The sequence below is a fragment of the Meriones unguiculatus genome, chromosome 11 (assembly GCF_030254825.1).
Source record: "Meriones unguiculatus strain TT.TT164.6M chromosome 11, Bangor_MerUng_6.1, whole genome shotgun sequence".
Classification (NCBI taxonomy): domain Eukaryota; kingdom Metazoa; phylum Chordata; class Mammalia; order Rodentia; family Muridae; genus Meriones; species Meriones unguiculatus.
The window spans coordinates 33,868,585-33,894,205 of NC_083359.1; the positions used below are offsets into that span (position 1 = coordinate 33,868,585).

Sequence of the window (25,621 nt, forward strand, 5' to 3'; positions counted from 1 at the left end):
CCCAGTGAAGCCGCTGACAGAGTAGGGGAGGGCTGCAGAGAACCGCCTTTGGATCTATCTCTATCAATAAAGTGGCCTTTTAAGAAACAGTTTCTTGTCATGTGTTTCCCTTGAATCCTTCATTTTTATTTCTCTGGTTTTACCCCACCCCCCTCCCAATCCTGGAAAGTTTGTTTTCTCTCCCCTTTTATTTTTCTGGTTACACTCATTGGTCAGTTAGATTTACGTGACGGCTTGGCTCTGTATGAACCAAAGATTGGTGGCCTGTGTGTGTGATCTTGGCACCTGAGAGGTAGATGCAGGAGTTCTGGGCCATCTCAGCAACGTGAAAACCTGTCTTTTAAAAAAAAACTGACACTGAAAAGATGGCTCAGAGGTTAAGAGCACTGTCTGCTCTTCCAGGTGACCAGGATTTGATCCCCAGCACCCACATGGTGGCTCACAGCTCTATGCAACTCCAGTTTCAGGGATTTGACACCTTCTTCTGGTCTCTGTGCATACCAAGCCTGCACACGGGGCACAGACATACATGCACACACAACACCTGTACACAAAAATAAGTGTTTACTGGGACTAGAAGGATGGCTCGGCAGTTAAGAACACTTGCTGCTCTCCAGGGGACTGAAGACTGGGGAAGAGCACCCAGTCAGCTCACAACCACCTGTAACTCTACCCCCACGGGTGTCCCTGTGCACATGCCCTCAGCCTTCGACACACAAGTACACATAATTCAAAGCAATAAGTTTAAGCCTAGTTTTTATTATTTTAAAAGGTCGTAGCTAACTCTAGCAAGTCCAAACGGCTACCCTTCCCCTCACCGTAGACCTAGACACTCTTTAAAATTTTATTTTCAGATGGTTTATCTTCACGCTATGCTAGCCAGAAAGTACTATCATGATCTTCCCTATTTTATGTTGGGTTTTGTTGTTTTGAGAGAGGGTCTCACTATATAGCTCAGGCTGACCCCAAACTCAAAACAATTGTCTTGCCTCAGCCTCTCTGGGATTATCAGTATGATTTCAATGTGCTTTTTTTAATGTGGATGGGTGGGTGGATGGATGGATGGATGGATGGGGGTATATTTTATTTTACGCATATGGGTACTTTGCTGGGTATATGTTTGTATACCAGTTGGGTACAGTGCCTGTAGAGACCAGAAGAGATTGTTGGATCCCCTTGGAACTGGAGTTACCAACAGTAGTTAGCCACCATGTGGATACTGGGAATTGAACCCAGGTTCTCCGGAATAGAAGTCAGTGCTCTAAACCGCTGAGCCATCTCTCCAGCACCTCAATGTGCTTTTTATTTTATTTCGTTAAATATTGACACCAGGTTGGTCTCACATTCACTCTGTAGTCTAGGATGGCCTTGTTTGTTTTTTAAAGATTTATTTATAACTCTGTCTGAAGGTGCCCGAGAAGAGAAGGCCAGCCTCTAGAGTGATATCCCCTGGAATTAGAGTGACATGGGCCATCTGACATGAGTGCCAGGAACTCCAGTCACCTGGAAAAGTAACAAGTGCTCTTAACCACAGAGCAGGGTCTTGTTTATTTTATTTTTAAAAAGGGGGGTGGGGAGGGGATCTCTCAGCCAGGCATACTGGAACATGATTTTAATCGCAGCATTCGGGTGCCAGAGGCAGACAAATCTGTGTGGGTTCGGGGCTACCTGCTCTCCATAGCAAAATCCAGGACACCTACCATAGTGAAACCTCTCAAGAGAAAAAAAGAAGAAAAAAGAAAGAGAAAGTTAGAGACAGAGTGTTGGTGTTGGGGATGTGGTTCAATAGGAGAATTTTTACTTAGCAAGCACAAAGCCCTGGGTTCAATCCCAGCACTGGAAGAAAAGATTTTTTTTTTTTTTCACTTTTTTTGAGACGATGTTTCTCTGTGTAGTGTTGGCTGTCCTGGACTCACTTTGTAGACCAGACTGGCCTTGAACTCACCCAAATCTACCTGCCTCTGCCTCCCTAAATGCAGGAATTAAGGAAGAAAAGAATTAAAGACCACTTCTCATATAGCCCCGCCTCCCTTTTAACTCATTATATAGTCAAGGCTGACCTTGAACTCCTGTTTCTGCTCTCAAGTTCTGGGATTTCAGGCACGGGTTACCATGTGCAGCAGGGATTATCTTGAACTCCTGATCCTACTGCTTTTGCCTCCAAAGTAATTGGACTTAAGTGTGCTTTTCTGCAACATCCAGGTCATTGCTTATCTATATATATGCTACCCAAGTTGGGCATGGCTATAATCCCTGTACTTACAAGGTCGTAAGTTCAAGGCCAGCATGGGTTATATAAGTGCATTCCAGACCAGCCAGGGCTATGAAATGGGACAGTCTCAGAAGATAAAAATGAAAATAAACGATGCTCAGTTCTCTCTTTGCTTAGCCTTTCTTATCCTTTCTTACCGGATAAATTACTGCATACAGTTTAAAATGCACCATCAGAGCTCCACATAAACTAAAAAAGTACCAACAAACATTTTCTCCTTGCATGCTCCTTGCTCCAGTACTTGAAAGACAACAGAAAAAGACAAGACTTTGGAAACTAAGGCCCTGCATTGATTATCCAGTGTCTTCTACTGTGGCCCAATAGAAGACAAATTACTCTGTGTTGAGCCACAGTAGTGGCTTATATCATAGATGCTTCTGGGATAATTCATTTTTATATCTTTGGCCCATACCATTAGCACAGCTATTCTAAGCTATTGACTAAGTAAATGCATTAATGGGAATATGGCAAAAACAGTCATCAATTACTACCAACCATAGGATAGTGGGTATATGAAACTGATTGGAAATAGCAGGTCTCCAGATTCAAGGCCAGCCTGGGCTATGTAGTGAGTTCCAGGACATCCTGGGCTACACAGAGAAGTCAGGAAAACAGCAACAACAATAAAACAGAGAGATGGGTTTTATGGGTTCTGTGTTCATTTCTGCACCTTGACAAACAGAGGGTCTAGGTACATGGCCTCCATGTCAGTCCAAGCACATGGTAGCTTTGGCCTAAGGCTCCTATCCTCCAGCTTCCCTGACCCCCACATCAGCTAGTCCTGCTCCCGCCTCACTCGCATTGTCTCCTGGATCCCGCCAGGGGGCAGCAGAGGGCGCGCCCCGAAGGGCTGGCAGCAGTAATAAACCCGGGTAGAAATTTCCGCTTCCGGTCAAAAACTAGCCACTTCCGCTTCCGGCCACTTGGCGTGTGAGTCGCTTAGGGGAGGATGGACGGTCTAGTGGCTCAGTGCTCCGCGCGGCTGCTGCAGCAGGTTTGTTCCTTGGCGGGGCAGAGGGCTCTGGGCCGGGCGGCGGCGGGACACACAGTGGCTTCCACGGGCGGCGGCGCTTGGGAGGCTCACGCTTCCACAGCGGTTTCCTCTTGACTGGGAGAGGAAAATCCATCCCTGGCTGAGCCGTGCGACCGTCACTCAGAGGAGGGAGGGTGTCTCTGGTGGGCAGCGAGGCTCACCCTGCGGGCCGCGCACGTGTGCGCAGGGCTGGCCGCCCAGGCCAGGTGGGGCAGGGCAGGTGTGCTGTGGAACCCAGCCAGAAGCTCCCCTGGAGGCCTCCAACGTTGGTCCGGGACAAAGCCACAACTTTAGAAAGCGAAAGTGGGTCCAGTCTCGTTTTCGTTTTCGGGCCCAGCTACGAGTGATAGGAATTCAGTCTGCCCAAGTCCGTCCTGTTACAGCAACTGCTTTATGCAAATCAGCAGCCCCGATATTTAGAAGTGAAATGGACAAGCTCTTTGGTGCTGTGACTCGGGTTTATTGTAGCAAGTGCTGGAGATGGGGGGAAATATACCGGAAGTTTACTTAAACCCAGCAAAGGCAAAGACAGACGCATGAGCGATTTTGAATATGACAAAAGTTTGTGTTGACTCCTTTTGTCTCAAAGGGATCGAACCCAGAGCCACGCGTGGCTGAGGTAGGTAGGTCCCAGTTCTTACTGGGTTTTTGTTTTGTTTTAGTCCAAGTAATAAGATTTAGGCATATAGACAGTATGTAAAGCCGGAATCTTGCACTCTGACTGACTAAATCATGTCGCATTATTGAGCTGCTGTGTTTGAGAAAGTGTCTTGCTATGTATCTACCCGAGGCTGGCCCCAGTCTTACAACACTCCTGCCTAGCAGTTGGGTGTGCCACTATGGTGGAGCTCTGCTGTCCCTCATTCCCAGCTCACGTGTTTAGACTCAGTTTTATCTTATAAAGGGTAATCTCTGATGTTAGTAAAAGTCCTTGAGCTCAAAGGGGAAGTCCGTTCTCCTTATCTGTACCACCAGTTGTGGAGAACTGAAATGAGGAAGCGAGTCAGTGATACAGTTTGCCTTTATCTTGGAAGCATTCTTATGACCTGGCTTAACGTTTCCCCTACAACAGGAAAAGGAGATTAAATCCCTGACTGCAGAGATCGACCGGCTGAAGAACTGCGGTTACTTGGAACTGTCTCCGAGTTTGGAGCAGCTACGAGAAGAAAATTTAAAATTGAAGTACAGACTGAATATTCTCCGAAGGGTGAGTGCTCTGGGTGTCTGCAGAAAGTGTGCATTACAGAGACTGAAAAGAGGAGTTTGTTTAAGAATGGCTTCCTGCATAAGGCAAGTTAGGACTCAGTTAAGCACGAATGGTGGGGACATTGGTTCGGCCCTGGCCTTCCAGTACTGTTTGAAGTTGTTCGTTATGCTGCCTTACAGAATGGTTTGGGAACTGAGATTTCTTCAACAGCTTATGCCTGTGTTTTCAAGGAAATATTTTGTTTTAAATCGTTGCCAGTATCGTAAAATAAATTTTCTGTCATTTATTTGGCTTTTGTACAGAGACCCAGGAACAAACTAATGGGATATTTTAAAATACACTCACTGATACATAACGTCTATGCTGTTAAGTTACTTATTGTATGTTTTGTTCCATCTTCTTTTGGGTCTGTTGTCATTTAATGTTGCAAAAGTTTCCCTCTCCTCCTCCTCCCCTCCCAACAGTCCACTATAGGCTCAGGCAGACTTAAGGGCTGAGCCTGATCTTACAGTCTTTCTGCTTCCATCTCTAGTACTGGGTTTACAGTGTCCTACCATGCCACCATTCTAATAGCCTTACAGTACAGCAGTGGCTATCAGTGTAGATTTTTTGTTTGTTTTGTTTTTTAAGCTTACCTTTCAGTTTTTTGGCCTGCCTTTCAGGTTTGCTGATGACACATCCTGGAGTGTTACTTCAGCCTCATAATTGTTCTCCAGTGCATGTATTAGTGTTGGGGTTGCACAAGGGTTATTTCATATACTCAGCTTAGGCTGCCTGACCGATCCTTTGAAGTTCTTTATTACCTGCTTGGGATTAGCTATGCGGCTCAGACAGCTTCATCTTTGCATCTTCTAACACAATTCCTTCCTCTTGGACTCCTTACAAAGATTTGGTTACATAATTTATTCTGCATTTATACCGACTTCTCTGTTGTGTTTACTTTAATTCAGTTGTGTTGTTTGTTTGTGTGTACGTGTTTATTACAAAAGATGCCAATATCTTACCAGGTTTTGTTTGTTTGTTTCATCTTATTTTTCTTAATGCTCTTTTGTTTGAATTCTGAGAGCCACTCTTAAACTTTACAGGGCTGCCTAGAAAGGTAGCAGGGAACTGAACTCTAGACTCTCAGAGTCAGGCTTAAGAGCCTGATTATCAATTGACCTATCCAAGCCTCCCTTTACCAGTTTTGTTTTGGCATTGAGAACCACACCTTGTGTTGAGCCTTAAGGAAAGCTGACTGATTAGAATTTTGTGGAGAGGTTGGAATGTTGCTGGTCCAAGGCCAGTTACAGTTTATCTCAGACTATCATGAACACCCTTAATAGCCATTCCTTGCCCACCTCAGTATCTGATCTAAAATGTTATCAGGCTTTTTGATGAGTTGAAGAATTTCGCCAGGCATGTAATCGCAGCATTCCGGAGGCAGAGGCAGCCAGTTCTCTGAGTTCAAGGACAGCCTCCTCTACACAGAGAGACCCTGTCTCAGAAAAACCAAAAGAAAGATTGTAACTTGATAGACTGAGGCAGGAAGATTGTTGCAAGTTTGAGGCCAGCCTAGCTGCAGAGTAGTCCTGTCTCAAAAAAATAAAAACTAGTTTGTGTAAATTTTTTTATTTTGTAGCAAACAACGATGAGGGTAGGACTTGACCCTAGATTCCTGTACACCTGGTTTGTAATCAATCACTAATCCACATAAAAGTAATGATACCTGTTGCCATTAATATTTCACACTGTTGGTCTTTCGGGAGTTTTGTTATCATCTTGAGACAGGTTATTATTACTATGTAGCTAGCCCAATCTGATTGCTCTTCCTGTCTCAGCCTCCTAACTGCTAGGATTTTAGGTGTGAGCCTCTAGGCCTTAATATAAGAGTGATTAGTTGGTCTAGGGTAGCTCAGTGTTAGAGCCCCAGCATCATGGCACGCCTGAGGCCCTCGGTTCATGTCTTAGTACACAGCAGGTGTTTTCATGATGCTCCATGGAAAGCGTCTGTTTATCGGAGGGCTCTGGGGTGTTGGATCCAGGACCTCTGCTAAGCCCATGCCCTGCTGACAGGTCCTATCCCTTTCTTTTTTTTCCTTTTTTGAGATGAGGTCTTACTGTGTAGCCCTCGTTGGCCTGGGTCAAGCTGGCCTCTTGCTTTCTGTACTCTGTTGCATTATGTGCTTTGATAACATCCTACATGGCAGGTGTGATGCCAGATATAATGGAGAATACTATGGATGAAGTACTTCTCCACATTCAGCAGGCTGATGGTTTGTGAAGGTGTAATGAGTGATAATAAGAGTAATTATAGTCTATCTAAATATGCTCCATTTAAAAGCTGTTGAGAAATCATAAGTAGGAGTCAGCCCAGAGGTTACTTACAGTGAGGCAAAGCCTGTGTTTCTGGTACAGCCCTCTCACTCTAGGTTCCTCTCCTGCCCTGAAATGGTCGGTTTTGGAGAGAATCTGGCAGTTGTTCTGTCCCATTGAGTTCCCTGTCAGTGCTTGGTGTGAAACACCTTAGGACTCATCTCTGTTTTACTTTTCTTTGCTGTTTTTCAAAATAAAAAAAGAAAGAGACAAGAGTCTCTCTATATGTCCCTGGTCACTATAAAGACCAGGCTGGCCTTTAACTTATAGAGATCTGCCTGCCTCTGCCTCTTAGGTGCTGGGCCTCACTTCTGTTTTCTAGTCAGTCATCACTTTTTACTCTTTGTATTTTGCTAAGGCAAATACAGAATTGCCTGACTCTGTGTGTCCAATGAATGTCTGAGAATCCTGTTGGTGTCTTAGCCTTCCCATCCTGGCTATTATTCTACAAAGCTGGGGAAGCTTTGTGTGATGTTATGGTATTTCTCTGAGACACTGCTGTTCTTTTCCTACAGAGTCTTCAGGCAGAAAGGAGAAGACCAACTAAAAATATGATTAACATCAACAGCCGCCTGCAGGAAGTCTTCGGCTATGCCATTAAGGCTGCATATCCAGACTTAGACAGTCCTCCTCTGGTCGTAACACCGAGTCAGCAGCCCAAGTTCGGAGACTATCAGTGTAATAGTGCAATGGGTATTTCTCAGGTGGTGTATCATTTCTTATGACTGGCCCTGGTTGACTTGATTCTCTTACACATTGTCATCACACCTGGGAACATAAATAACAGCAAAATCTTGTGTCTTTAAGAAAGGGGCCACTTGCTGCATGGAGCTAGGGTGTGGCTCAGTGAGAACAGTAGTTACATTGTTTTGTCTTGGTACTTCTTGCTGGGTTCTGGATTGGTGTATGTACTTAATGACATTTGGAAAGTGAAATTAAAAGTCAATAAATTATTGCCAGTCATGCTGACATGCCTGGGGACTGGGGCAGGAGAATTGCCACAAGTGAAGAGTGGCCTGGGTTAACACAGATGACCCTGTCTTTTTTTTTTTAAAGAGGCAAATTTCTAACGATTACCACCACCAATTATTTGTTACAGCTAGGATGTTTTTGGAGCAGAGTTTCTAGTCTGTTCTTTCTCTGCCTTTCTCTCTCTGTCTCTGTTTGATTTGGTTTTGGTTTTTTGAGACAGGGTTTCTCTGTGTAGACCTGGCTGTCCTGGAATGCCCTCTAAACCAGGCTGGCCTCAGACTCAGAGATCCACTTTCCTCTGCCTCTAAGGCGCTGGGATTAAGGGCATGCACCACCTTTTTCCTTTTCTGTATTTGTTTGAGACACAGTCTGTGTCACCAGGTGTCCTTCCTCAGCCTCCAAGTGCTGGGATTGGCATGTGACATTCTCACGGCTATATTTCTTTTCATTAGTTACATTATCTGACTGCACACTGCCTGTATCTGTTTCCTACTTTCTATGTTGATTAGGAAAGGTTTTCTTTTAAGCAGATGTATTTCTGTAATGCTGTGAGGTTTTTATTGGCTTTTGTTTTTTGATGGCCTTGGTTTTATTGTTTTTTTGGGTTTTGGTTCCAAACCAGGGAGTCACAACTACTCAGCTACATCCCCGGCCCAAAATATGAATAGTGGACAGCTTCATGACTTGGAATTAAGAATGTGAATGTGCAGCCTTGGGCTTTGGAGCAGTGGGCTTTGTTCTGTCCTTTAAGAGGGGGGACCTGTGGGATCTGGTTTAATATAGATGTGTGGCTTTGCCATCTTTCGGTCCCTCTTGGCACTAATGACACTTTGACTTACCCATTTACAGTAGAGGTCTTTTGCTTCTTATCAGAGTTTTAAAAATGCAGCTCCTGCTTTGTCAGCAACACATTCTCTGGGAACTTGCTACCTAGTGCTAATGAATTGTTTCACATTGTGTTGTAGATGCTCAAAGCGAAGAATCAGAAAGTTAATCCTAGAGAAATTGCTGAAAACATTACCAAACACCTGCCAAACAATGACTATATTGACAAAGTTGAGATTGCCGGTCCTGGTATGATACCTTGTCTGTCTTAATATTGATGATGAGCGCTTTTTGGGATTTTCATCACACCTGGGAACATAAGGTCCCCCTCCCTCCCTGGTTTTTGAGACAGTTTCTCTGTATAGTCTTGGCTATCCTTACTTTGTAGGCAGGCTGGTCTTAAACTCACAGAGATCTGCCTGCCTCTGCCTCCCTGAGTACTGGGATTAATGGCATGTGACCACCACCACCGCCAGTACCACCACCTGGCTACTTTTTGAGATTTAAAAAGAGTTAAAATACAAATTCTGGGTCTGGGGGTGTAACTCAGTGGTAAAGAGATTTCCTGACATGTGTAATAAGATCTTTGAGCTTTATCCTAGGTTGGCTACCAACATTAATTTTTAAAAAAAGTGTTGCAGCACATGGTGGCACATGACTGATGCCATCTACTCTGGAGGCAGCATGGTATGTGCAGAGCAGCCCGGACATTTAGTGAGCATCTATCTCAAAATAAAATTGGAAATGGGGTTAGAGGTGTAGCTCATTGGTAGAGAGCTGGCCTTAGCATGGGGGAGGACCCAGGTTCAAGCCAAGACAACCTTCCAGCCCACCCTAAGAACTTTGGTGAGCCAAGTTCTTAAGAATAACCTGGACGGTAAGTTAGGAATTACCGTTTGGCAGCCTGTCCTTCAGTGGCTTCCTTTGCCTTCCACTGATTCCGATTTTCTTCAGAAAGAGTCTAGGTAATAGTAACCCTGCAACCGAAGGGCCTTCTGTGAAAGTGGAAGGGCTGGGGTAAGCAGCAGGTTTTCAGGGCAGGTGACCATTTGAAACAGATGCTAAAGCAGGTGTTTTCAGAAGGACATGACTAATGGTCTCAGTCAATGTTAGATGTTAGAGTCCTCAAGAGTTTTGCCATGGCTGTACCACACTTTCTGGAACCAGCATCAATGAAATGGAGAAAATCCTTTAAAGTAAGCAGTTATCCAAAATGGGAGCTTGATCAATTTTTACTACACTCTTTTAGGTTTCATTAACGTGCACTTGAGAAAAGATTTTGTGTCAGAACAGTTGACCAATCTCCTAGTAAATGGAGTTCAACTACCTGCTCTTGGAGAAAAACAAAAGGTATGAGTACAGTCCTCTACTAATACTTTAGTACTTTAGACCTGCATTGCAAATGCTAACTTTGGGAGTGACCTTTACTTTACTCTGAGATCGTTAATGTAACTGCAAAGTAGGTTTCTGGTATGTTTTACAATTATTAAATTTCATTCCTTAGGCTAAGTGTTAGTTAGCATGATAAAATATATGTGGTCCCTTTTAAATGTCTTTTTCTGTTTTAGGTTGTCGTTGACTTTTCCTCTCCCAACATAGCTAAAGAGATGCATGTTGGCCACCTCCGGTCAACTATCATAGGAGAAAGTATGAGCCGCCTCTTTGAGTTCGCAGGATATGATGTGCTAAGGTGTGTTCTCTTGCTTTTGTTGGAAATTTCTATAAAAAGTGAAAAATCTCAGTTTTGAAATATCTTTAACACCCTGGCCCAAAAGCTCAGTTCAGTTTTGTAGTCTCTCAGTAAGCTTTTAAAAATATATCCTAGGAACTGAGAAGATGGCTGTGGGGTTAAAGCACCACTGCTCTTGCTGAGGACAAAGTCTTATTTATTATATCCTGGTCCCCACCCCACATCTGAAATTTTTTTACATCCCTTTTGTAGACTTCCAGTGGAACCAAGGATACATCTCTATTCATTCCACAGATGCTGGGTTTTGTTGTTATTTTGGTTTTGTTGTTGTTGTTTTAAGAGGGAAGTTTGAGTTTGAGGCCTACCTAGTCTACTAAATGAGGTCAAGGATACCCACAGTTACATCATGAGACCCTGTCTTGAAATAACAAAAACAAAAAAGATTTGTTTGTCTATTTTTATATGTCCTAGCATTAGTTTATGTGTGTGCAGGGCCCATAGAGGCCAGAAGATAACAAAAGGCATTCTAGCTACCTGAAACTGTAGTTAAAGGCAGTTGTGAACCGTCATTCTAGGAATGACAGATCCTCTGTGAGAGCTGAGGGTGCTCTTAACTGCTGAGCCATCGAACCAGCCTCCAAAGATATTTCCTGAGTGCCTCATATCTAACAAGAACTTACTTTCTAAAGCTAGGTATGATAGTGCACACTTTTAATCCCAGCACTCAGAGACTAAGAGGCAGGCAGATCCCTTTGAGATCCAGGCCAGCCTAATCTACAAAGGAAGTCCAGGGCAGCCAAGGCAGAGAAACCCTGTCTCCAGAGGGATAAAAAGAAAAAAAGAACTAGTACTCAGGCCTTTGTAGGCCATGGTACGAAATTGGGATTATATTTTATTTTATCTTATTAAATAATTTATTTAACTGTATGTATATTGGTTGTTGATGTGAGGGTATTTGGTCCCTTGGAAATGCAGTCATAGACAGTTGTGAGCTGCCATGGAGGTGCTGGGAATCAAACCCTGGTCCTTTGGAAGAGCAGACAATGCTCTTAACCACTGAGCCATCTCTCTGGCCCTTGAAACTGGGATTTTAATTTAACTAGTGAAACACTGTGTTCCAAAAGATTGTTCTGGTGGTAGTGAGGCAGGGAAGTTAAGAAAACATAGTGATGAACAAGCTGTCTTCCTCAGTGTTAGCTAAAGGCAGAGAAGGAAGGATTTTGCCTATTGGCATTTTGGAGCCATTTATCTTAAATCCCCTACAGTAATTGATTGAACATTACATTTTCTTCCTTCTTTCTTTCTTTTGTTACATGTATTTCTGTATTGGGAAATGATGCTTTCAAAGGTAAGAGAACAATATACAGAGTTAGTTGTCTCTTTCCAGGGATCGAACTCATGTCTTCAGGCTTGGTGACAATGATTAACACTGGCCCAGCCATAATGTTCTTAGTTAGCTGTATAACACACATACATTTTTTCTTTTTCTTTTTTTTTTTATTTTAATTTATTCACTTTGTATCCCCCCTGTAGCTCCCTCCCTTCTACCCTCCTAATCCCACCCTCCCTCCCATTCTTCACCCATGTCCCTCCCCAAGTCCACTGATAGGGGAGGCCCTTCTCCCCTTCCTTCTCATCCTAGTCTATCAGGTCTCATCAGGAGTGGCTGCATTGTCTTCCTCTGTGGCCTGGTAAGGCTGCTCCCTCCTCAGGGGGAGGTGATCAAAGAGCAGGCCAATCAGTTCATGTCAGAGACAGTCCCTGTTCCCATTACTATGTAAACCACTTGACACTGAACTGCCATGGGCTACATCTCTGCAGGGGTTCCAGGCCATCTCTGTGAGTGGTCCTTGGTTGGAGTAAGAGTCTCAGAAAAGACCCCTGTGCCCAGATTTTTTGGTTTTGTTGCTCTCCTTGTGGAGCTCCTGTCGTCTCCAGGTCTTACTATCTCCCCCTTCTTTCCTAAGATTCCCTGCACTCTACCCAAAGTTTGGCCATAAGTCTTAGTATTTGCTTTGATGCCCTGCAGAGTTGAGCCTTTCAGAGGCCCTCTGTGGCAGGCTTCTGACCTGTTCCTGTTTTCTCCCTCTTCTGATGTCCATCCTCTTTGCCTTTCTGAATGGAGATTGAGCATCTTAGCCAGAGCCCTTCTTCCTGATTAGTTTCTTTAGGTACACAGGGTATATACTCACTCATAAGTGGATATTAGACATATAATATAGGATAAACACACATACATTTTACAAGCACATTTACATGTGTACATTTTATATAGCACATTATATATTCATTTTATATGACATACAATTTATTCATTTGGTAAATCTTAAGTTCTTGCCATATTCAGTCTGCTACTAGTTACATAGAAATGAATGAGTGTAAGAGCCCGAGGCTTCTGGGAGCAATCTGGTTGAGGAAACAGCTACATAAACAACTTTTACGAAGATGGTAGGTTAGCACTTCAGTGTTAATGGCTTCTAATGGAATATACTTTTTATTTAATCTTTACAATTTTTTTAATTCCTGTTCTCTGATTGGTATTAGGTTAAACCATGTAGGAGATTGGGGGACCCAGTTTGGCATGCTCATCGCTCACCTACAAGATAAATTTCCAGATTATCTGACAGTTTCACCTCCTATTGGGGATCTTCAGGCCTTTTATAAGGTTTGGCACCATTGTTGTATTATTGTTTGTCTGCCACCCATTTCCCAAAGAAAATATAAAACCATATTTGAAGTTACTGTGTACTGAAACAGACTAAAGTGAAAGGTGGTAAATTGTGAATTGCTTACCAGATGGGTCTGGAGAGATGGCTCAGTGGTTTGGAGCATGTATTGCTGCTGTTCCAGAGGACCTGAGATCTGTTCCTATTACCCACAAGAGGTGGTTCAGAGTTGCTTCTAACCCTAGGTGTAGTGATCTGGTGCCTTCTTCTGGCCTCCAAGGGAACGTCACTCAGGTGCACAGTCCAGTCCACACATGAGAACACACATAGACATAATTTAATACAATCTTTAAAAGAAAAGACATACGCTATCAAATTTTACTCAACAAGTATAGACGTTTTCCACATATAGTGGATACCTTGAAAATGCTGCATTGTATGAGTGAAAGTAAACGCTGATTCACAAAGTACTTGCTTGAAAAACTGAATTCTAGCCAGGCATGGTGGCACATGGCTTCCTAGCACTTAGGAAACAGAGGCAGGTGGATCTCGTAGTTGAAAGCCAGCCTGGTGTACAAAGCGAGTTCCAGGACAGCCAAGCCTACACTGAGAAAGCCTGTCACAAAAACCAAAAGGGGGAAAAAATGAATTACTTCTTACTCCTGGATCCCTCTTACTTGTTTTGTGTGAAACAGCCCACCCTGAGATCCATTGTTTTTTGGGTGTGGTCATAAAAATAGCTGTCCCCCACCCTTTTACATGTCTTTGCCTTGTTCACCATATTACCTGCTGTATACTGTACTGTAAGTAGGTGAGAACAGTTTGCTTTTGTATTGTTTTGTTTGGGTTCTTCTGAAATGGGGCCTCTCTTTGTAGCTTGGCTGACCTGGAAGTCACTGTCTCCCAGGCTGCCCTTAATTAAACTCATGGCAGTTTTCCTGCTTCCGCCTCTCAAGAGCTGGGTGTATACCTGAGCCACCCCATCTGCCCAAAAATAAGTGGTGGTGGTGATTTGCGGGTTTTATTTATTTGTTTGTTTATTTATTATGTGCAGTTTTCTGCCTGCAAGCCAGAAGAGGACACCAGATCTCATTATAGATAGTTATGAGCCATCATGTGGTTGGTTGCTGGGAATTGAACTCAAGACCTCTGGAAGAGCAATCAGTGCTCTTAACCTCTAAGCCATCTCTCCAGCCTGGTGATTTGGTTTTTAAAATTGACATCTTAAATGTTCTGGTATTTATTTTATTATGTGTGTGTGTGTTAGGAGGTGAGTCATGCATCATTGCATGTGTGTGGAGGTCTGTGTGCCCTGCAAGAATCAGTCCTTATTCTGGGTTCTGGGCATTGAACTCTGGCTCAGCATCAAGTGCTTTGACCCACTGTGTCATCTCGCCAGAGCAGTTTTTTAAAAGACAAACATACACATGGATGTGGAGGCAAATGCCTGTAGTCTCTGTACGGGAAGGTGAGGCAGAAGGATCAAGAGTTCAGAGTCAGCCTCAGCTGTGGTAGTGAGTGAGTCCAGCCCTGTTTGAAAGGAAAAAGAAAGGATAAACGAATGAATGAACAGACATTCTGCAGTATGCATACTGAACTGAACATTTTACTGCTTGTTTTATGCTTGCTTTTTTTTTTTTTTTTTTTGAGAGAATTGGTGTACCACAGTTTTTATTCATGTACTATAAAATAATTTCTGTGGCTGTTCTCTGGAAAGCAGCATTGTGCATACAGGCTTGTGTTTTCAAAATTGTTTTTCTTATTAAATGAACCAAGAATTAGATTACTCGATTAAAAAGCAAACATTTGGTTTTGATGTTTTTTTAATAAAAACTTGAAAACCAGCAAAATAACTCTAAAATTAAAAAATAATCATGTTAGAATTGCTGTTGGATATAATGAAACAGATTTGCTTAATAAAAGCATGATTTTGCAGTACATTGATAAAATTTACTGCTTCAGTGATGAGATCACTTTTTTCAGGTTATGTTGATATTGTTTGTTTACATTTCAAGACAGGCTTTCTCTATGTAGCTTTGGCTGTCCTGAAATACACGTTGTAGACCAGGCTGGCCTCGAACTCACAGATCCACCTGCCTCTGCCTCCCTGAGTCCTGGGATTACAGGTATGTGCCACCATGCCCGACCTTTTCTTAAAGTTTGTTTATTTTGTATGCCTAGAGTAGAGGAAATTCACACATTTGGTGGTAGCCACGAAAGCCAGAAGACAGCTGTGGAAGTCAGTTATCTCCCTCTACCATGTGGGTTCTGGGAACTGAACTGATAAACTTTTTAGCTTGGTAGCAAGCTCCTTCACCATCTTCTTAGCCCCACTTTTTCTTGAAAGATGTATTTGCAAAGAAACACTAGGAAATATACCCTGAAATGAGAAAGCATGTGCTACCAAAATAAAAGTAAAATACCAGAGGTTTTGATTTTGCTTTGTAGACCAGGCTGACCTGTGAGTTTGGCTTTCTGACTTCCTCCAGAATGTTAAGAGTTACGTGAGTCACCATGCTCACCTGAGTTTGGTATTTTTAAGAAAAATAATTTCAAGCTGGGTGGTGGTGGCACAAGCCTTTAATCCCAGCATTTGGGAAGCAGAGGCAGGTGGATCTTTGAGTTCGAGGCCAGCCTTGTACACAGAATGAGTTCCAGGACAGCCAGAGCATAGTGAGACTCTGACTCAAAAAAAACAGAAAAAGGAAAAGAAAGAAAATCATTAAATAAATTAATTAAATTGTTGGGCTGCTTGTCGTGTTGATCTGTGCCAATTTTTTTTTTCTTTACTCCCCTACGGTTTGGATCAGGCCACCATTCTAACTGAGCCATACATCAATTCACTTTAATTGAGAGCCATGGCTTTGATGCGGGTGTTTTTGGTGTTCGTTCCATTCTTGTTTTGTTTGTTGAAATGACCTCATGGGGTTCTGATTGGCTTTTAACTACTGTGTAAGTGAAGTTTACCTTGAACTCAAGATCCTCATTTTTCTATCTCAACTGCTAAGATTATAAGCAGGGACTGCTCTGTCAGCTCCCTGTGCATGTAGGCTTGAGTTACTGGCTGTTGTCTCCCTTGATCTCTGTTGAGATGGGGTCTCTTGCTGATCCCAGAGCTCACCAGTTCTATTTACTCTAACCAGCTTCCCAAGAGGCTCCCATCTCTGCCAGAATTATACGTTGTCACTGGCTGTCAAGACTGGATTCTGGAGATCAAACTCTAGTTCTCATGCTTTCAGGACAGCACTTTATCCAGTGAGAGCTATCTCCCCAGTTCAGCCATGTCTGACTCTTGAACTCTTAACGGGCATGTGTTATTTATTGGTTGGGTTGGGTTGGGTATGGGTTTGGGGTCTTTGTTTCAGAGACAGGGTGTTTCTGTGTTCCTAGCTGATCTGGAACTCACTTTATAGACCAGACTGGTCTAGAATTCAAAGAGATTGACCTCCCTCTACCTTCTTGGTGCAAGTGTGCACCACCACATCCAGCTCCTCTCTATTTTGTTTGCTAGTTTTGTTTTTCTTTTCAGGAACATGTACAGTATTCCTGGCTTTGGTGTAGGGCACTTACGGTATTTCTCAAATGTCTGTTTCTTATGGCATGTGCATATATACAGAAATAAATACATTCTTCATCTAAAACTACAGGATTAATCTTACCAATTTTTAAAACAGGAGTCTAAGAAGAGGTTTGATGCTGAGGAGGAATTTAAGAAGCGAGCCTATCAGTGTGTCGTTTTGCTGCAGAGTAAAAACCCAGATATCATAAAAGCCTGGAAGCTCATCTGTGACGTCTCCCGTGAAGGTGAGTTTCTAGGTGCCATTCAGCTAGCTTGAGTTTATATTCAGTATTAATACTGGGATTTTGTAATTAGGGTGATTTTGTGGTTTTTGTTTCTCTTTTTCTTCAAACCTCCCATATACTTTGCTAAATTAATGGTATGAAAGCAGGCATGTGCATGCCACATACAGTGCACGTGGCGACCAGAGGACGAGGGCAACTCTGGGGAGTCTGTTCTCCTGAGACCTCATTTCAAGTGGGATCTTTTGTTTCTGCCAGGCTTATGATGTTCTCTAGGCTGTTCAGCCCATAATTCCTTAATATCTACATATATGTGTAGCATACAGATACGCACCACCACATGCAGGAATTTACTGTGGAGACTAGGCTGACCTTGGACACGCAGAGATCCATCTGCCTCTACTTCCAGGGTACTGGGACTAAAAGCATGTACTACTCTTCCCAGTATAAGATTCATTTTAAACTATACATGTGTTTGTGCACATTAGTGTTGATGGCTGTAGTGACCAGAGGAGGGTGTTGGAGCCCTTGGAACTGGAGGTACAGGTCCTTATGAGCCTACTGACATGGTCCTGGGAACTGAACCTAGCTGAGCCATCCCTCCAGCCTCATTCATCAGGTTTTTACATGGGTTCCTAGGATCAAAAGCAAGTCTTTGGTGAAACTCGCTGTTATCTGCTGAGTCATTTCATCTGCCTTGGATTTGGTTTTGGTTTTTGAGACAAGGGCTGTGTGTCCCAGCTGGATTTGAATTCACAGTGCCTCTTCCTCTAGTGTGCTGAGATTGCAGACATTTTCCACCACATTGGGTTTGACAAAATTAATTTAAAGGTCACTGGCAAATGTGTGAAAATAGCTAGTAGGTCTTTTACAAAGATTATTAATGATTGCTTTGCAACCTCCTTTTAAGGTTTTAGGGTTTTTGTTTTGTTTTAAGATTTATTTACTATGGATATAATGTTCTATCTGCATGTGTGTCTGCACCCCAGAAGAGGGCACCAGATCACATTGTAGATGGTTATGAGCCACCATATGGTTGCTGGGAATTGAACTCAGGACCTCTGGAAGAGCAGCCAGTGCTCCCAACCTCTAAGCCATCTCTCAAACCCTTAAGGTGTTAAATTGTTGCACTCAGAAAATAGAAAATACTGTGTCTCTGAAAAGCAAGAAACAAGTCAGGGGTACCAAACTAAGAAAATTAAAATTTTTTTTTTTTTTTTTTTTTTTTTTTTTTTTTTTTTTTGAGCTAGGATCTTTTTGCATAGGCCCGGCTGTCCTGGAACTCGCTATGTAAAACAGACTGGCCTTGAACTCAGATCAGCCTGCCTCTGTTTCCTGAGTGCTGGGATTATATATATTGAATATAAATAATACATATATAGTAAGGGCTTTTAATCCCTAGGATTAAAGGCACGTATGTATGTGTATTTACATATATATTTTTTTTTCTTTTCTGTATCGTGCAGCTCAGTGTAATTAGTTAATTTTTGTGTTTCAGATGACAAGTTTTCTGTATGTTGTTTTTTTTCCCCTTTTGCTTGTTTATCTATTTGCTGTGTTTGGTATTTTCAGAGTTTAATAAAATCTATGATGCATTGGACATCACTTTAATAGAGAGAGGAGAATCCTTCTATCAAGATAGGATGAACGATATTGTAAAGGAATTTGAAGATAAAGGTAGGCATTACACTCTTATTGTTACTGAAACTTACAAACAGGGAAAAATAGAATGGGATTTATACTAACTGAAGACAACTCATCACACAACTTCAAAACTTACAAATATTAAATCTAAAATATACCTTGGTCTGTCCATACACTTTTGTATAATTTCAGCTACCACTCTGTCCCTGAAAGAACACGCACCTACTCCTATGCTAAAACTGTAGTATCATTATTCCATCAAGGTTATAATTCTTTAATTTCTGTGTGTCTGTGAGAGTGTGATAGGGACAGGGTCTTGCTGTGTAGGCCTGACTGGTTTCTTAGAATTAAATATATAGACCAAGATGACCTTGAACACTCAGAAATTGTCCTGCCCTTCCCATCTGAGATGACAAGTGTAAATCATTAAGTTGGGTAATAATCCCCCCATATTGATTGAACCCAATGACTTGTATGTTATACATGCTAGGTAAATACTTCGCTGCTATCCTGTCGGCTCCAGCATTGTCTTAGTGCCATTCAATAGATAATCAAATGTCCCGGTGGAATTCATTTTAATTCATTCATTTGTTCATTCAAATATAGGTTCTGTTTATGAATTGCCAAGCTGGCCTGGAACTCACTGTTATCCTGCCTCAGCTTCCTGAATGCTGAGATAAGTGTTTGAACAATGTCCAGCTTCATAATTTTTTAAATACAGGGTACCAGGATCCATCCCCTGGTGAGGTCAGAGCCTGAAGAAGGGTAGATGCAAGAGCGGTAAGGGGGCAATGAGCCAAGCACAGGGATTGAGAGGAGTTTTGCAGCCTGACTGACTTGTAGTCAGAGTGTTGTTTTGTTTTTTGTTTTGTTGTTGTTGTTCTTTTTTTTTTTAATTTTTTTATTTAACTTTTATTAATTACACTTTATTCATTTTATATCCCCCCATAAGCCCCTTCCTCCTCCCTTCCCAATCCCACCCTCCCCAGAGTGTTTTTTTATTTATACAGAACTCAATAGACAGATGACTGTTGTTCCAAAACATAGATCATATCATTTTTGTCCACAGACATGTTTTTATTTTTAAAATTTTTAAAGAATTATTTATTTTATTATTTATACATTATTCTTCCTGCAAACAGAAGAAGACACTAGATATCAATATAGATGGTTATGAGCCACCATGTGGTTGCTCTCAGGACTTTGGGAAGGACAGCCAGTGTTCTTAAACTCTGAGCCATCTTTCCAGCCCCCCAGACATATGTTTTAACTTCTGCTTGGTCATAAGTTTAGTCATCATTGATAAACCATGACAGAGCAGAGTTATCTTTTACAATCATTTTCTCTCATCAACCCCACAACCCAACTTTTAACAATATTGGTGTTTCAAAGGCCCTATTTTACCAAAGCATGACAACCCATTCTCAGGCTGGTAGTTCTTACAGTTTCAAGGGCACTAGACAGAAAGAAAATGTCCAAGCCAGCCTGGGCAGATTGTATGTCCCAAGCAGTATATTACCAAGTTTTAATAGAGTGCTAAAAATTGTCATTAGGCCCAAGAAAAATCTTCAGGCCAAAGCTGCTGCAGTTACTCAATTTTTACCACAATACAATGCTTATATTTATATATTCATAGAATTCGTTTATATGTCCTTGGTCATACAACACCACAGTATCCCTTTATGAGTTTTTCTAAGAAAAGGGAGGTCTTAATACTTTATTCTTTTATCATTTACCCATACCATTCTTTGTCCATCAGTAGGAGGAGGAGGAGGCTTTTAATTTGATCTGCTGCCAACTTCTGTAGCCTACTGAATAGTGTTTACCTTTCAAGTTGACTTTGTCCTGATTATCTTGTTCCTGAGGAAGTGCAGGGGCAGATGTGCCAAGAGTATCTTTGAGTCGGAGCCTCATAAGGAGAGCTCCGCCATCTTTATTTGAGTCACAGCCTCCAGGCATTCATGTAGGGCCAGATAGGCATATTTCCTCTAAAAATGGGAGGGTTAGCTTTCCTGGGAAAGCTTAGAACCAGTACTTCTGAGAGAAGGCTAAGTGATTCGTAAGAAAATTCCATCAATCCAGTATCCCCAAGTTGTACAATTAATAAAAGCCCCCACCCTAGCATGTGAGACATGGAGCTGAAGGTCAAAAAATGGGAGACTGCACCACAGTGATTGAATCATTCAGCTCTGCTTTCCTGGATCTTTGTCAAACTGCTGTGCTGGCTTTATGACTTTCACTGTTCCCATTAGAGATGTCTGTGCCAACAGGGTTTCTTTTCATAGTGTGAGTCTTATATTTATTTGTGTTCTGTAAATACATAGTTTCCTTCCTTTTTCTGTGCACTTTTTTTCTTGATCTATAAGATACTCTGGCAAACCTGGCACTTGTATAGGCAAGTGTCCCCAAATTTGTGGCAATCTTCCCCTTTCTGCCTCCAAAGTACTGGGATTACAGGCATTGCCCTACCATACCTGGGTATATATTACTATTATTATTATTATTATTAGTTATTGTTGTTGTTGTTCATTTGTTTTCTTGAGGCCAAGTTTCTCTGTATAACAGAGAATTCACTCTGTAGACCAGGCTAGCCTCAACCTTACAGAGATCTACCTGCCTCTGCTTCCCAAGTGCTGGGATTAAAGGCATGCTCTACCATTGCCTTTTATTGTTAAAGAAGGCTGTTTGTCTTATCAAATTTATCCTTAGCCTATTGGAATGACAGCTTCACTTTGTACTCCAAGCTGGCCTCAAATTTAGGATGATTCTCTTGCCTCAGCTTTCTCGGTCTACAATGGCAGGCATGAACTACAATGCCTGGCTTTGCCTGTGTGTTTTTTTTTTTTTTTTTAAGGATGTATTTAATCTGGTTTGCTTTGATTTTCAAGAATACAAGCAATGTCTGGTTAGCTCTTTGTGATGCTATGATTGGTTAGTGGGATTAGGCACTAAGACTGATTGAGCCTGACTCAGTTATCAATCTCTCCGTCGAACTCTGCCCTGATAGCTTCAGTAGCTGTTGATGGGTGCGGATTTGGCCTGTTGTTCTACTCAGTGCTGGCGTGTGGTAGTGTGGTGTGCTGTCATCCCTCCAGTTTTCTCCTAGACCTCTGCAGAAATTGTCCAATAATTTTGAGTTTTGTGACAGGGTTTCACTGCAGAGCCCAGTGTGACCTCAAATCCACATTGATTTATGACCCTTTTTCTTTAGAGATCTATATATCTTGCTTGGTGTAGTGGCCCATGCCATTAATCTATGCACTTGGGAGGCAGAGGCAGGCAAATCTCTGAATTTGAAGCAACCCTGGTCCAGAGTTACAGAATATCCAAGTCTACACAGAAAAACCCTGTCTAAAAAAGGAAACAAGAAAGATTTATACGTCTTTATTTTGTATGCATCAGTGTGCGCGTGCGTGCGTGCGTGCGTGCGTGTGTGTGTGTATGTATACATCCTGTACATGGTACCCATGGAGGTCAGAAGAGGGCATCAGATTCCAATACAATGTTCTGCCTGTATGTACAGCTGAACACCAGAAGAGGGCACTAAATTTCATTTTAGATGGTTGTGAGCCACCATGTGGTTGCTGGGAATTGAACTCATGACCTGGAAGAGCAAGCCGTGCTCTTAACCTCTGAGCCATCTCTCCAGCCCCCTCTAGGAAGGCTTTTGAGATTGTAAGATAATGATACTGGGGGCTAGAGAGGTGGCTAAGAGGTTAAGGACACTGGCTACTCTTCTAGAAGTCATGAGTTCAATTCCCAGCAACCACAACCATCTATATGAGGCATATACATGGTGCCTCACAACCATCTATAATGAGATCTGGTGCTTTTTTCTGACATCCACATGCAGACAGAACATTGTATACATAATGAAATAAATCTTAAAAGATAAGCCGTATTCATGGGGTTTTGTTTGGGGGTTGTGGTACTGAAGATTGAACAGAGGGTATGCTGGCAAATCCCTGAACCTGAGCTCTTTCCCAGCCCTAGTAAGCACAGAAGAGGTACAGCTGATGGCGGTGAGTCTGGTATTCATCACAGGCACTCTTGCTTCACAGGGTGTGGTTTTAACCACTATGTTGAATCACACTCTTCTAAACTGTAAGACAGTATGGCAGCATTTATTTCATAGTAACTAAGAAAATGAAATTTGGGATTTGATATTATGGGTGACACAAATCAAATAACTGTTAAAATATTTGTTCTTATCTCTTCTTGGATCTAACAACTTGGCTTTTTTATTATTAGCACATGAACGGAGCTTTAAGTGCATTGGGAGAGGCCTTATTTTTCTTCCAGAAGAAAGTTGTGGTTCTACCCAGAAAGCAAAGCATATATGTTCATATTTTGTCTGCTAAGAGGATGCTTCCATTGGGGTGTTGGCCATTATATTTGTGCCATTAAGTCAGTCTTGGCAGTGGCCATTTCCCAAGATTGCTAGTAGATCATGTGGGAATAGTCATATGATTTCTTCAATAATCATCTTTTAAAGTACTCAAAGGGCAGTGAGAAGGCTTTGCAGGTTGATGTACTTGCTGCCAAGCCTGGTGACCTGTGTTCAGTCCCTGGGACCCACAAGGAGAATACCAGTTCCCTAAAGGTATCCTCTGACCTGCACACAGTGTAGTACATGGACTACCCACATCTTCTCACACAACATGTGTGTGTGTGTGTTTTGCTGTTGTTTTGTTTTTTAATAAAATTGTCAGTTGGCAGTGGTGGTTCATGCGTTTAATCCCAGCACTTGAGAGGCAGAGGCAGCCTGGTCTACAGAGTGAATTCCAAGACACCCAGGCTACGCACAGAGAAGCTGTGTCTCGAAAAACAAAAAGGAAGGAAGGACAGAAGGGAAAGGAAGGAAAGAAAGAAAGGGTGATTAGGTTCCAACATAAGGACTTGGAGGTTCAGAAGACTCAACATTTGATTGTACTAAAGGAAGGAAAGAAAGGAAGAAAGAAAGTCAGTCATGGAGTGGCCAAGCACTTATGTCGTCTTAGAACAAACTAGCATCCTGGTTCCGGGAGGGCTCTTAAAGTTGTTAATGAAAGTTTGTTTTGTTTTTGTTGTTGTTTCTTTATTCATAGGATTCGTACAAGTAGATGATGGCAGAAAAATTGTGTTTGTGCCCGGATGTTCCATACCATTAACCATAGTGAAATCAGATGGGGGCTATACTTATGATACATCTGACCTAGCTGCTATCAAGCAGAGACTATTTGAAGAAAAAGCAGATAAGATTATTTATGTGGTGGACAATGGACAAGTAAGTTTGTAGGTTTGTCTAGAGCCTGATAAACATACAGAAAAATTGTACTTTATGGAACTACAAAAGCCATGTGACTTGTTATTGTGAGATAAGGTCTCATGTAGTTCATTTGGCCTCAAATTTGAAATCCCACCTTTCTGTTTTTGTTTTTGTTAGTTTTTTGAGACAGCGTTTCTTTGTGTAGCCTTGGCTGTCCTGGACTCATTTTGTAGACCAGGCTATCCTCGAACTCACAGAGATCTAAGTACCTGCCTCTGCCTCCCCAGGTTCTGGGATTACAGGTGTGTGCTGCTAAAATCCCACCTTTCTGGGTGAAAACTAAAGACTTAATAGAAACTCTGTCACTTTTTCCCCCCTCTGATGGATCAGATCCTGTGTTCAGATGCCTACTGTTCTGCATACAGTAGGCAAGTGCTCTCACACTGAAGTATCCTCAGTCCCTCCACTGCTCGTGGAGACATAGAACATAGGCTGGCCTCAACACTGCCTACACAGCTGAATATGACCTTCAGCTCCCGATTGTCCAGCTCCGAAGCACTGAGATCACAGGCGTCTATCTGTGTTCCTGTCTTCTTTTAAGATGCTTCTAGGAAATAGAACTTTTATAATAATAATAATAATGCTTGCCTAACAAGATTTTCATCTGCTCACTGAGCACAGAAGACTTTCATCTTTTCTTTCTTTTTTTTTTTTTTTTTTTTTTTGAAACTACAAAAAGTAACAAGTAAACTAATAAGCACCCTTCTGCTCCTGCCCTTCATAGGCCACACATTTCCAGGCGATATTTGCTGCTGCTCAGATGATTGGCTGGTATGATCCGAAAGTAACTCGGGTAGTCCATGTTGGATTTGGTGTGGTGCTAGGAGAAGACAAGTAAGTGGACAGTTCAAAGCTGGAAATGATGAACCTGGTCCCCACATGCTTCAGCTTCTCATTATTGAGACACTCCTAGTGAGAGTTCTCTGCTACGCTGTAATCTCAGCCAAGCCACGTTTCCCATGCTTTAGGTCTCCCAGGGGATGTAGCCTCTTAAGGACTGTGTATGGCATTGAAAGAACACTAGACTGCCATCACAACAGGTTAGATTACAAAGGGGTTTGCGCTGTCTCCTATCTAGACTATGCTCCCATTTCACCCAGGATGCTTGGCAGTATAGTCAGAGCCTTTGGTGCATTTACCTTCAGGGTTACAGACTTGAACAAGTGTGAGTCATTGAGATACTATTTGAGTTTAGGATTCGCTGCTTTAATTTTTGTTTCAAAAGATGAAGCTTATCAAGCTGACAGTTAGTGATGTCCATACTTTTGCTTTTTCTGTTTTCCAATCATTTCCCTCCATCCTCTTTAGTTTTTGAAACACAAAGATAAATAGAGTAGGGTGTTTATATTCAGTATTCTAACTCAGAGGCATAATTTTTTTTTAATGTGGCTGTTTTGTTTTTTTTTTGTTTTTTTTTTTTTTAACCAGGTAATACTTTATTATATTAGTCCAGTAAAGAATCTGCTGACCTGCCAAGTGTAGAAACAAGAGTGCTGGGGCTTTTTGTTTGCTTGTTTTGTTTTAGTAATTTTTCTGAAAAGACAAAACATTTAAAGAGCATCTTATATTCCAGGAAAGTGAGCTAGTTAGATTTTTAATTGGTATGTGTGTGCAGTACCCATGAAGTCCTGAATTAGGACTTAAGGCTCTGCTGAGACTTAAGCTGCCCACCATGAGTGCTTGGGACTAAGCCCAGGTCCTCTGGAAGAGCAGCAAGTTTTCTTCAATGCTGAGCCATCTCTTCAACCCTACAGATGAAATTTTTTTTTTTTTTAATTCACTACTGAAGTGTAGTGAGGATAGAGTTTCCCATTGGGGGAAGAGAGACAGGGTGCTTTGAGTTGGGAA

At 42.1% G+C, this 25,621-nt stretch overlaps 1 protein-coding gene across 2 annotated transcripts in view; it reads left to right on the top strand.

The window, feature by feature from the left end:
* The first annotated feature begins 3,142 nt into the window (after nucleotides 1–3,142).
* Rars1 (arginyl-tRNA synthetase 1) overlaps nucleotides 3,143–25,621 on the top strand; it is a 30,688-nt gene continuing 8,209 nt past the window's right edge. The window contains exons 1-11 of one of the 2 annotated variants that reach the window (XM_021631496.2): nucleotides 3,143–3,266; nucleotides 4,378–4,512; nucleotides 7,383–7,571; nucleotides 8,805–8,913; nucleotides 9,914–10,014; nucleotides 10,233–10,354; nucleotides 12,899–13,019; nucleotides 16,695–16,824; nucleotides 18,394–18,498; nucleotides 23,553–23,731; nucleotides 24,498–24,607. In XM_021631496.2, the coding sequence (XP_021487171.1) occupies nucleotides 3,222–3,266; nucleotides 4,378–4,512; nucleotides 7,383–7,571; nucleotides 8,805–8,913; nucleotides 9,914–10,014; nucleotides 10,233–10,354; nucleotides 12,899–13,019; nucleotides 16,695–16,824; nucleotides 18,394–18,498; nucleotides 23,553–23,731; nucleotides 24,498–24,607 (1,346 nt within the window). In that variant the 5' untranslated portion in view covers nucleotides 3,143–3,221. Of the gene's footprint in view, nucleotides 3,267–3,765; nucleotides 3,925–4,377; nucleotides 4,513–7,382; nucleotides 7,572–8,804; nucleotides 8,914–9,913; nucleotides 10,015–10,232; nucleotides 10,355–12,898; nucleotides 13,020–16,694; nucleotides 16,825–18,393; nucleotides 18,499–23,552; nucleotides 23,732–24,497; nucleotides 24,608–25,621 lie in introns of those variants that run through there. The other variant, XM_060363863.1, reaches the window with a different exon arrangement.